Source organism: Gymnoscopelus microlampas (genome assembly GCF_963454915.1).
Source record: "Gymnoscopelus microlampas genome assembly, chromosome: 14".
In the NCBI taxonomy this organism is placed as follows: domain Eukaryota; kingdom Metazoa; phylum Chordata; class Actinopteri; order Myctophiformes; family Myctophidae; genus Gymnoscopelus; species Gymnoscopelus microlampas.
In genome coordinates, this window is record NC_139951.1 from 37,235,888 (window position 1) to 37,248,751 (window position 12,864).

Consider the following 12,864-nt stretch of genomic DNA (forward strand, 5'->3'; position numbering starts at 1 on the left):
TATTAGACAATAATACAATACGTTTAACACTATTGCACTACAAACGGTTACAAATATTGGTCACTATTTGACTTTTTTAAGACATCGGTATTATGCAGCTGATGTGTCCCGATTTTTTACCTCTTTCAACGTGGCGTCCATATTTTGGTTAATATAGGTGACGCTTTTGAAAAGTCTTTCAAATGTAATAGAAAATATCGGTCAAAGCTGGTCATCAGTGGGCTAGGACTATTATCTCCAAAATCGGGATCGACATCAGACCCAAAAATTTGGCGTCGGTCAGGCCAGCTCAGTGGCCTCAGTGGTTAGCGTCCGCCCTGAGGTTGGGAGTTCGATCCCCGGCAAGACTATAAAAAAGGGACCCAATGCCTCCTTGCTTGACGCTCGGCGTCAAGGGTTGCATTGGGGGTAAGTCCCTGTGACATACTGGCGTCATGTCCAGGGGATGTGCTTGTACATCAAACTGCCTCACGCTACAGAAACAGGAGATGGGCTCCTGCCCCATGGCTCTGCAAGGCTTACAGGCTCTATAGTTGCAAGCTTGTATTATCCATTTTCTGCGAATTTTCGCTCCCAGAATAAGGATGCTAGGGTTCATGTGGTTAATGTGCAGGCACAATGGGTGAGCTTTCAAGATGTGTGAGCATTAGAGCTAATGCAGAAGGTGGATTGCTACCATGCTAGAAGCCATGTTTTTATCCTTTGATAAGCAGCTTCTTGGAATTTCCTTGTGCTCAGCTTTTTTTTCAGATGGAAAGCCGCACAAAGAAAAGCACATCTCAAGCACATTATCGTCTCTGTCGGGTGGAAACCTTGAGAACTATTATCTTGTTGTCATATTGTTATGTTAGTACAGTTCTGTGGAACAAGCCCATACCAACATTTCGCAGCTTTTACTCGTATAAGTAACAAATAAAACCCTTCTTGATGGTTGGTACATACTGTAACTTCTGAACTATTCATCATACAGTAGAAGGATACGACCGATAACATTTCAAAGTTTGTGTCAAGCCATTTCACATCTCTGCATTGCTGAAACTATGCATACCTCTAGGGCTGGGCAATATGACAAAACTATATATTGAGATTGTGATATAATACATAGAACTTGGGATATTGTAATATCGTGATATATATATATATATATATATATATATATATATATATATATATATATATATATATATATATATATATATATTATATATATATATATATATATATATATATATATATATATGGCATTAGTGTCTTTTCTTTTAATCACTTGAAAGGAGTAGTTCACCCAAAACATGACTTATGTTCTATCAATTTTACACCCCATGAAGCATTGAATTCATGGAGAATGTTTTGTTTTATCGCATTCCCAAGCCAATAATTTGATAACCGGCATTCTCTCCGGGTAGGAGACACAAAGAGTCCTTGAGACCACAAAGAGTCCTTGAGACCGCCAGTTTACTTAACAGTTACTTTCATATTTTTTGAAATGTAGATCTGCTATTTCACAATACTAGTATAATACTAGTAATACCAGTCACTATCGATAGAGGTATTTGGTTAAAAATATTATTTGTCCATAGTGCCCAGCCCAACACAAGACTATCTAGCCTTGCATTAATAGATACAAGTGACATGGTCGGTTTATTTGTTACATTGTCATATACGTATATTATGCATTATCAATGGAGATTAATAACATCTTACTTTGGAGTGCTTGTCGAAGTGAGGCAGGGAGCGATTTTCAAAGCCATCGGGCACTCGAGAGCCACTGATGGCCTGCTGACCCACACAGGCAATCATCTGGGAGATGTTGATGAAAGAACCTGTGTGTGTGAGTGTGTGTGAGTGTGAGTGTGAGTGTGAGTGTGTGTGTGTGTGTGTGTGTGTGTGTGTGTGTGTGTGTGTGTGTGTGTGTGTGTGTGTGTGGACACAGTGGGAATTCAGAGAGTAAATACAGTGTCATTATAATAAAGAAAGAAAAAAAAATCACAAGAAGAATATGTACTACACTGTTTCCCAAACAAAAAAAAACAAAAAAAAATAGTTGCACCAGTTATATCATGATGACAAGGTAACCACAACAACCCAAACCTCTACTAAACTATCTTCGTGCTTTAAGGTGAGAGGCCAACTTGTACATTTATGTCATGTTGGATAGAAGAGTTGGACATAATATGTCCAACATAATATTATGATTAAAGTGTAATACACACAATTAAAAGGGCTAAGCTATAGTAACGAGGCCGTCGGTTTGTCTGTGTTTATGTGATTACATGCGTCAATATGCTATATTTGTAACTAGGTTCTGAAAAGGGCAAAGGTGATGTGTCTAAACTATGCACACCTCCGTGTTGCCTGGTCTATTATGGATGGACAACAGAGGAACCATCCACAGTTACGAACAAAGTTTATAACAGTCTTTAACGAGCCGTAGAAACGACTAATGACGGCCGCGTTTTGAACCTGTCGGCCTTCGTCGGTCTTTCTGAAACATTGACGAAGGCCAACAGGTCGAAACGTCCGTGATTAGTTGCTGCTGCTTAATGGCTTATTAAAGACTTATTATAATTGTTGGTGAGAGCAAATGGTTCCTTTGCTCATGTTGTCAAGTGTCTGCACCCAGTTTGAACTCAAGTTCTTGAGCGTGTCTAGCCTTTGAAGTGAGTTGCTTGTTGCTTGTGTTATGGTGGTCCGTGGTCTAATGTGTACCAAACTGGGGATCATAGACAGGGGTGCACATAACTGGTGCGCATGCGCACCCAAAATAAATAATGCGCACCACATCAGACGACGCGAGGCGCTTTTGCGTACCAACAGCTGGGACAGGAATTTCCAAGCTTTTATTTTTTTAGCAAAACTAAAAAATAAAAGCCTGGAGATCGAGGCTAGGAATTTACTTCCTGAAGCCACACTTACACACTCTCGCTAAAGCACGCGTCGGCCCCATGTACAGCCATTAGGCGCAGGGGAAGGGGACGCATGCTGCACGTGCTTGTGTGATTGTTGCTTCGCGTCGCCGGGACCATTTATTTGGTGCGCACCAACACACATCTCCAGGTGCTCTTCTGAGTACTAGACCTAAAAAGTTATGTGCACCCCTGATCATAGACATTTTTAAGTTTGAGACCATTTAGACCTGAGGCGGATTCTAAAAATGCCTTCTGAATTTTCTGAAAAACGTCTTATTAAAACATTCAAAAACAATGTTAATGTTGCTTTATACTGTATATAGCAACAACTACACACAGGGGTGTTCCCGGGCTTGAAAGGTATAACTACTACTGTAGTCTAAATGGGTTAACAAATCATCTTCAAATCATGCAAATGTGCCAAATGACCGAGTGAATTAGGGCAGCAACTATCCCATTATTTTCTTTGATTATTCTTGACACTCACCAAAGGAAGAAGTAGAAGTCATCATCGGATACGATGGACTACCATAAGCAAGTAAGCTCCCTGCTCCTCTATTGAGGCTTAGATCGTGTCAAAGGTCATGTTTCACCTAGACACAGGATCCAATACGAATTTTGACCTGATGTTCAAGATTCAATTTATCCTCTGAGCAAGCAGGCAGGCTCTATGATTAGCTCAATGGTAAAAATGTCAATACCGTGGTTCAAATCCAGGGTAGAAGAGGAAAGTTACAGCCATCAGAGCTTAAAGTTACAGCTTTAAGCTCGTTTATCAATTATTTCTAGAATCTATGAAATCGATTAGCCCAATTAACTGTGGCACCCCTAGAGCGCATGTTTGCTCCGTCATGTGGGCTACGACGGGCCAGCATAACACATTAAGGCCTGAGGTTCCGATTCTACAAAATGTCTTCTAAATCCTAACAGTTTTTTGAAAAAAACGTGTGTTGCTATGTCAGTGGTTCTCAAACTTTTTCATGTAGGATCCCAAAATGTATATGTATTTGGCCAAGGAGCCCCATCTCAAAATATTTTGTTCCAGGGTCCCCAAGAAGCAAAGATTTGCATTACAAATGTTTGCTTTAAAAAATATATATTCAAAGATTTGCACAAATTTTCTAGATTTTTCAAGAATAGCAGATCTACAAGCTCATAGCGGGGCACTCTCTGATCTGCTATTTTTGAATAGCCAAAGAAATCAAAAAATGACACAGATGCGTCCCAGGTCTTAATGGGTTAAAGGTCACTGTCGTCTACTTAGCTGCATAGTGTTTTGTCTGGGTTGGTTGTTGTCATGGTGAAAGACTGAGGAGGGGATAATGGCATCACGCTGGGACCTCATTACCGTTCACATTGTGTGGCTTTACCTTTGGAGCCACAAAGGGCCATGATCAGCGGGCTGTTGCTCTTGTCCAACTCCCTGAGGCAGGCGCTGCCAGCGTGATCTCTGATGACCGACAGCTCTTTCAGGATGAGAGCCTGTTGGAACACACACAGAGACAGACACAGCGCATCATGCACAATACCGTTGCTGTCGGGCAGAAACCTCGTATCTAGGACCGTCACGATTACAAATTTAAGTTGGCGATTAATTGTCACTCAGATAATTGCGATTGACGATTTCATTGTGTATTTGGCATTGTGTAAGATTGGAACATATGAATAAAATATTCATTTCTGTTTGCCTTTCAGGCTTCATAATAAAAAATTGCACAGGGCAGATATGACAAAGAACATAAATATAAAAAGACATCATTGACATATTTAATAATTTGATACATTTAAAAATGTTGCTATTTCTGCTTTTTTGGGGGAGGGGGTCGATTATGTAATAATTGTGACAGGCCCACTCGTATCTCCATATTTCATCTAGTGTACATCTGCTATTTTTGAAAATGTTTTCGGTTAAAGTGTTTAAGTCTGTCTGTGGGTTTTATAAATATTGAGAAGAAGGCAAAACATCCGCACACTGGTTTGGTTAATGGTGCAACGTTTCGACCTTATAGGTCATCATCAGGCAAATGAAGACCTATAAAAGGACGAAACGTTGCGCTGTTGAATAAAATACGTTTTACCTTCTTGCCTTGATGTCCATCCTAAATACAGGTACAAGATGTGCACACAATCTCCTCTGTGAACTTTTATAAATATTGAACCAATAAAAAGCATCATCGAGAGCTTGTGGCTAAATAATAATAACTATGTTGGATCTGCTGGAACACCGGTTCCAGTTTCCATTTCCTGAAAAGTAACGGTTTTGGACTTACAAGGTTTCCACCTGACAGCGAGCCCACACACACACACACACACACACTCACACACAAATCGAGGCGTGATCCCACAGAAGTACTCTCATGCAGTACTGTTCTAGCTGTGGGTCACGGCTGATGACAAAGCAGTAATTGAACAGATAAGAGGACATCAACCAAGTGGGGAACAAAGGCCCTGATGAGATGGGATAAGAGTGTGTGTGAAGGTGGGGGGGGGGTACAGTTAGTAATTGGTGTGATATTTTTAACATGTTCATTGTCGGCATGAATTGCAGTGTATACTGTTTATACTTTAGGTTATATTTTTCTATGCTGCCTGCATGCATGTGTGTGTGTACTTGTATTACTAGACTCGTGGGGGGCAAAAGTCCCAAGAAGTGTAGTAGAATTTGAGAAATAAGACACTGTGATGACATTTTTCCTAGTACTACAAAAATAAGTGTGTGTGTGTGTGTGTGTGTGTGTGTGTGTGTGTGTGTGTGTGTGTGTGTGTGTGTGTGTGTGTGTGTGTGTGTGTGTGTGTCACAGTAGGCCTGTCACATTTATTACATAATCGCAATTATTTTGTATAAATCATCATAATCGTTTCCATGTTGAAATTTTTTATGTTTTCAAACATTTTCAAAAATCTACAATCTAGCCGATCTACAAGCTCACAACGCTTGTAGATTCCACAATAAATGCAAAGCTTCCACTATAAATGCAATGCGACGCTTGTAGATTCCACTATAAATGCAATGCGACGCTTGTAGATTCCACTATAAATGCAACGCGACGCTTGTAGATTCCACTATAAATGCAATGAGACGCTTTTAGATTCCACTATAAATGCAATGCGACGCTTGTAGATTCCGCAATAAATATTTTTTGTAAAGCATAAACGTATTAAATATGTCATTAGTTTCTTTGTTTATTTAGGTTATTTGTCATATTTGCCCTGTGCATACTTCAAAGCCTAAAAGCCAAACAGAAATGTAATTTTTACTCACAATTGTTCCCGTGTTCGACGACAAAAACACACATTAAATAATTAATCACAATTATTTGGGTGACAATTAATCGTCACGTAAAATGTCATGTTGGTGACAGCCCTGTGTGTGTGTGCGCGTTTGCAAGTGCATGTGTCTGTGTGACCTCCTCACCTCCAGAGTTTCCTCTGCGGTACAGCCTGGTTGCTGCTGCAGCTTGCCGGTCTTCAGGGCATCGATGTACTCGTCACACTTCGCGTAGCCCCCGTCCAGCAGGTCCTGCTTGGCCTTCAGCAGACCCTGGCCTGGCGTCACGTCACCGATACCAATGGAGAAGCCACGGTTGGCTGCAAGAGTGGGACCAAAACGACACCTTATATAACCAGGATTTGGTAGAAATTAGGGTTTGCCCCCTTAGTGCCCCACCTTGACGACCAGGCTTATGCAAAGGCTAAAATGTAATTTAGATAGCATGTTATGTAGACCATTGGTTCTCAAAGTGGGGTCCGGGGACCCCCAGGGGTCCTTGGGGGGGGTCCCAGGGGGTCTCCAGCAAAATGTGTTAATATAGCATCACAATTTAAGTTTAACCTTTTATACTTTGGCTATTCAAAAATAGCAGATATACAAGCTCATAGCGCCACTGTCCTTGCACAGGATGAAAGTTTGGGCTACAAAGAATCTAAAATTCTAGTGTTGTCTCATTAAATAGTCTAAATGTTAATATATGCAGATATATCATCTGGGATGGCTACAGAGTGCAAGGCCTGGTATATCGCTGTGCAATTCTCTGATTATTTAAGCATAGAAAAAGGTTGAGGCCATGAATAATAAGTCATCTCATCACAGGTAATGAATCAAGCAAGGCAGGAATAAACACATAAATAAGGAATGTGTGTGCTAGAATGAATCATATGCATTGGCGCAGTATGGGTGGGTTCAGCAAGTTCGCTGTAAGTGTCAAGCTCTGCACGCCCAGAGGGAGAGCGAGAGCGAGAGGAAGAGAAGTGAGAGTCCATTAAATAGGACCTTGGTCTTTGCTTACCCACCCACCACTCACTGCCATACAGTACTGTAAGTGTTGAAAAGGTGTGGATGTACTGTCTGTGACACTTGAAACTTGCTGGACACAGACAGGCATTTCAGCCTTGTGAAAAGTGAAAACCCCAGTGACATTTATTTTCATTAGAATTACTGCATTACTGCGGGAAACTTTTAGGGGGTGGGAGGGGTAACATGCACTGTTTTTTTATGCTTTTGTCTCATTGACCTGTATGCAAATTGGAAAATACCAATAAAGAAACCTTGAACAAAAATAATTACAGCATTGCTGTACTCTAAGCGCAACAAGCAATTGAGTAGGTTTTTAATATGCCTGGGGGGGGGGGGGGGTGTCTTTCCTATCAAGTGCTGCATCATAGGCTCAATGTAAAATTGTGGAGAGCATTTACATATGATATAGTACAGTATGTGCTTGAAGTTGTGAAGATAAGAGACAATGATATGTAGTGATGCCGGTATACAGTAGCACTTTAAAGTCAGTTCACCCCCCCCCGCCATACATACGACACAATCGTGTCAATTCCCAAGAATTGACACAAATTGGTCAATGCTGTTTCCTTAACTCATTGACATTGACTAGATTTCTCGTCATTGTTCTCCAAGGCTCACACCGCCAATGACGAGATTCTCGTCATGTGGCGTTTTCAGTGGTTTACGATAGAGCGCTCTTCCGCAGCCTGTGAATCATGATGATGATGATGATGATGATGAAGAGTACACAAAATGAAGCTGGTTTTGTTTAGTATTATAGGATTTATAAAAGTAAAATTTTCTCTGCTTTCTGTTGCTTTTTGGCGAAAACAAGCCACATTCAACTGCCCATAACTATGAAATGGATTATTCCGGCGGCATGCTCCCCCCCCTCCCCCCGATTGTCCGAGACCTCCCTTTGTTTTTTTTCAGGCGATCGCCAGGTGGATCGTTGTGAAGGATAATATCCTATGATTTTTCAAAGGTTAATAAAAACGCTAGAAATGGCTGGCAAGGGCAGCTGTAGACGATGTTTTAACTTAGGCAGTTAAAGAGTTAAATGATTCCTTCTTATCGTTAAGACTTCCTATTAAGTCAGTTTATGGAGTCATGAATGAATTGACTCTTTACAACACCCTTCATCAGTTCCTTGAATGGAGCTAAAAAGCCATTACGCTTTAGTCAACCCGTGAACCTAAACATACCCAAATTAGTTCCCATTTCTATGCAATAATCTCTATGGTCTAATTCTTTCTTTCGCATGCTGCAGTATGTTGGTGTTGGGAGTGCTTGCAGGAACCTACAGAGGTAGCAGGGGGCCAGCCTGGCCAGGCGGGACATGGCGTTGGCTGCCTCCAGCTGTCCCCAGTCCCTCAGGAGGATGTAGAAGATGTTCTTCTTGGAGCCAGAGCCCAGCGTGCCCTTGTCCATGGTTCCACACATCAGCTCACTGTTCTGGATCACCACGACTGTGGATACAAATTCATAGGGTCTCAGGTTAGATACCGTGCTTAGGGGGCAGTGTGGTGCTCTCAATTTGCCTTTATGCCCGATTTACAGTATATCCTACTACTTTGTGTGCCGGTTACTAGTCTCAAAACCGTGCTTTTTTAACCACTTTAAACTCTGGCTTCCATATTTTGGACATGCCATTCGAGACTAAAACGTTTTGGGGGAAATGGCTGATCTACAAGCGGGGCGACACTGCTGTGTGTCAAATAGGCGACGCATTGCGAGCTTCTAGATCGGCTATTTCCACAATTAATGTTTTTTTAGTATAAAGCTATTAATATGTTTTTGTATATTTTGGTCATTTGTCATATCTGCCCTGTGCAACTTCAAAGCCTATGAATGGGGCCAAACAGAAATGTTCTTTTTGTTGTTGTTATTCTTATGTTCCACGACAAAAACACGATTAAAATCATGAATTGCAATTATTTGTGTGACAATTAATCGTCATGTAAAATGTCATAATTGTGACATGCCTAATGTCTTAAAGTCTAAAATGGGTAAAGTATGAAAAAGGATTTTTCTTTATCGAGTAATTTCAGGGGAAATGTTCACAAAGGAACTCACATGAGTCGTTGTAGCAGAGGTCTTCTCCACTGCCACAGTACTGCTTGCCCTTGGTACGAAGGTTGGCCTTGACTGGACATTCCTTACTGGGCTTAATGATGAGGCTGAAGATCTGCTTGCCTGTCCACAGAGCCATGGGCTGTGGAATACAACATGTAATCTGTCAGCAACAATGGTGGACCAAGTACTCAACCGCTCTACTTGACTCAAAGTATACTGTAGAGATACTCCTGTGGTCAAATGTTACCCAATCACAAGTGACAGCTGATCAGTCAAATTTGTACCCGAGTTAAGGTGCTGGAGTACTTGTTTTTAAAAAAATACGTTACGGATTCAAAAGTGCACGCTTTCAAAAGCATAAAAAGTGCAAAATGCCTTTTCATTTTAATATCAATGCATTGCTCTATTTAACATTTCCCCAAACATTCAAATACATTTCAGATATGTATTTTTGAAATGATAATCCACTGAGTGTCCAGAAATACAAATACTTAGTGGAGTGAAAAAGTCATAAGTATCCAAAAATAAAAATACTCAAGTACAGTATAGACGCAATGGACTGTACTTAAGTAACTTTAGCAGTAACTTTGTTAACCGCCACTGGTCAGCAATCGAACAGTCCCACAAGGGCTCTCCACTGAAAAAAACGCTGACTTAGATGCGGGTACTGTACCTTCAAGATTGACGGGTGGGGGAGAGCAACCTTGACTTTCTCATCCTTCCCCACCAGGATGGACGCTATTAACTGACAGGCATAAGCTCTGTCAAAGAAGGTGTCTTTCAGGGTCAACAGATAGGCTCCTAGGAGGCAACAAAATACAGTATATATAAGGTCCAAGTGCTCCCTCTTCAGGCAGAGAACAGAACATGCTTTCAGACAACAATCAATGAATATTCTTTTAAATCAATGTTAGTAACGTTTTTTTTTTAATGAATTAAAAGTAATTTTGTGCAATCTGTATGGTGGTATGTTAATACAATATACAATATAACTTCATCATGTCAAAATTCGTGTCAAATAGCCTTGGGCCGCAGTGTGGCGGTCCAGGCACCCTAGGCTGCAATGCCAGCCTGACAGCGTGTCGTGGGTTCGACTCCCGATCCCGACGACCTTTGCTGCGTGTCACCCCGCCATCTCTCTCCCCATTTCCTGTCAGCCTACTGTAATCCATCAATAAAGGCAAAAAGCCCAAAAAAAATATTTAAAAAAAAATAAAGATCCTGAGCAAGGAGGCAGGCTCTATAATCTCAATGGTAAAAAATTGCAGAACTTTTGCGAAGGAAACCGGGTTCAAAGCCAGGGTAGAAGAGGAAAGTTACATAGGGCTCCTTTAATCAATCATATTAATCAAAAATACAAGTGGCAGTGAATTCCATTGAGTATTTCAGATATCCAATAGCATTGGCTTTCATTTGTACTTTGAAAGCCCACTGTGTAGCACAGTGGGAGAAGCCAGTTGATGAATAGTGAGCCACACTGTGTGCATGCTGCTGGGTGTAGTCTACTTTGGTTCTCAAAGTGGGGTCCGGGGACCCCCAGGGGTCCTTGGGGGCGTTCCAGGGGATCCCCAGCAAAATGTGTTAATCTAGCATCACAATAATTTTAACCTTTTATACTTTGGCTACTGAAAAATAGCAGATATACAAGCTCATAGCGCAGCATCGAGTGCCGCGCTATGAGCTTGTAGATCTGCTGTTTTTGAAAAATCGTGTTTGTTCCAGGGGTGGTCCCTGGAACAAACATATTTGAGATGGGGGTCCGCGGCCAAATACTTATCATTTTGGGGGTCCTTGGCATGAAAAGCTTTGAGAACCACTGTGGTGTAATCTACTTTGGTTTGATTGGCTGCTGAACACCGCTGTTCCACATGATGCCTACCTGTCAAGAAGTCCTGAATGGCAGCGATAAGAGGCTCGCCATTTCGTGGAGTCACAAGGTTAGCTTTTGTCTGGGGAGAGAAAGGTTCCAATATCAGAACGGCTGTCAATGCTACAAAGACAACAACATTTAGAATACCAGGGGTCCAGGGCTGCAACTGATTATTCTTGGCGATTATTCCATCGAGAACCTTTTTTTGGGGGATAATTTTTCTAATTGAATAAATCGATTAGTATGACTAACCACTAAAGCCATAATTTATACTTTGTCGTACAACAGTATCACATAAAAATAGTGCATCTAGAAGCTCAGGATACGCTACATTGTGGCGCGTCGTGAGCTTGGAGATCTGCCCCCCCCCCCCCCCCAATGGATTATGTTTTATTATAATCCATTATCGAATTTTTCTTTAATAATCAATTAATTTGATCCGTTCAAACCCCAGAACACTTTAGCAGAAAATAGCAGATCTACAAGCTCACAACCTGTCACGACGGGTTGTGAGCGTGGCTATTTCCAAAGAAGGTATTTAATGTAGAGCGAAAACCGGACATTAAATCATTGGCTCACGAATGCGACAAAAACATAAGTATTTTTTGGGGTGAACTACTCCTTTAACGGTTGCACCCATAACTCACCCCCATCAGGATCAGGGCCTCTGCCTTGGCCTCCTCCGTCTGAGGCAGGTGAAGGTTCATCTCGTCGCCGTCAAAGTCAGCGTTGTACGGCGTGCACACACACTCGTTGAAGCGAAAGGTCCTGTGAGGCTTCACTTTGGCCTGTGGGGTTTAATTGGGACACGCCAATGATGAACCGCAAGTCGGTATCAGTGGAAAAATAGAAAAATAAAATCTAATGACTGAACATTTTATGATGTTTATCATTCTAAACCTATGTTGCCGATTTTGGAGAGTCCTACTGGATCAGTCTGGACTCCCACACAACATCAAGTGGGAACTTGCAGCCATGACTACCAACAGATGACAATGACGGCAAACAATTTCCAGATAATGGAACAGGAGTAAGATGTTTTTTTTTGCTTGATTGTTTTTGTGTAGATATGGTTAGTTAAAAAAAACAGCTTGTAGATTTGCACTTTTTGGAAAAACGTTTTGCCTATAATGAAATGCCTTAAACAGGGACACATCGGTTGAATGTCATCAAAAAAGTCAAATAATGGCCGATACATCGGCCAAACCAATATATATCGGTCAGGCTCTATCACACACTAAGGCTGCAACAGAGGGATGAGCTTACTATGTGGGCCATGATGCTGAGTTTGTGCAGGGACGGCTGTCGGTTGAACAGGACGATGTCTCCGTCTATCATGTGTCGCTCGACCACGTCGCCGAACCTCAGCTCCTGGGCCATCTTCTCACGGTTGCCGTATTTCAGAAACCTAAAATAGAAGACAGTCAATATTTATTGGTGCAGATTTACGCTAACCCATTAAGACCGGCAAAGTATCTGTGTCATTTTAAGATTTCTAGCAGATATACAAGCTCATAGCACATTTTTTGCAAATCTTTGAATATATATATTTTTTTAAAGCGAACATTTTTAACTCAAATCTTTGCTCCTGGGGGTCCCTGGAACAACATATTTTGAGATGGGGGTCCACGGCCAAATACATATAATTTTGGTGGTCCTTGACATGAAAAAAGTTTGAGAAGAACTGATATTATAGCAACATAGATTTTTTTCAAAAAACTGTTAGGATTTAGAAG

The 12,864-nt window shown here is 41.3% G+C and overlaps 1 protein-coding gene across 2 annotated transcripts in view; it reads right to left on the reverse strand.

The window, feature by feature from the left end:
• polr3a (polymerase (RNA) III (DNA directed) polypeptide A) overlaps positions 1–12,864 on the reverse strand; it is a 380,370-nt gene that overhangs the window by 360,714 nt on the left and 6,792 nt on the right. For both annotated transcript variants that reach the window (XR_014602346.1, XM_084079445.1), the window contains exons 10-18: positions 12,395–12,536; positions 11,776–11,916; positions 11,138–11,207; positions 9,932–10,059; positions 9,259–9,397; positions 8,487–8,651; positions 6,325–6,497; positions 4,280–4,391; positions 1,705–1,823 (exon numbers count right to left, since the gene is read on the reverse strand). Coding sequence is in view for 1 of the 2 variants with exons in the window: in XM_084079445.1 (XP_083935571.1) it covers positions 1,705–1,823; positions 4,280–4,391; positions 6,325–6,497; positions 8,487–8,651; positions 9,259–9,397; positions 9,932–10,059; positions 11,138–11,207; positions 11,776–11,916; positions 12,395–12,536 (1,189 nt within the window). In the remaining variant the exon portion in view is untranslated. The remainder of the gene's footprint in view (positions 1–1,704; positions 1,824–4,279; positions 4,392–6,324; positions 6,498–8,486; positions 8,652–9,258; positions 9,398–9,931; positions 10,060–11,137; positions 11,208–11,775; positions 11,917–12,394; positions 12,537–12,864) is intronic.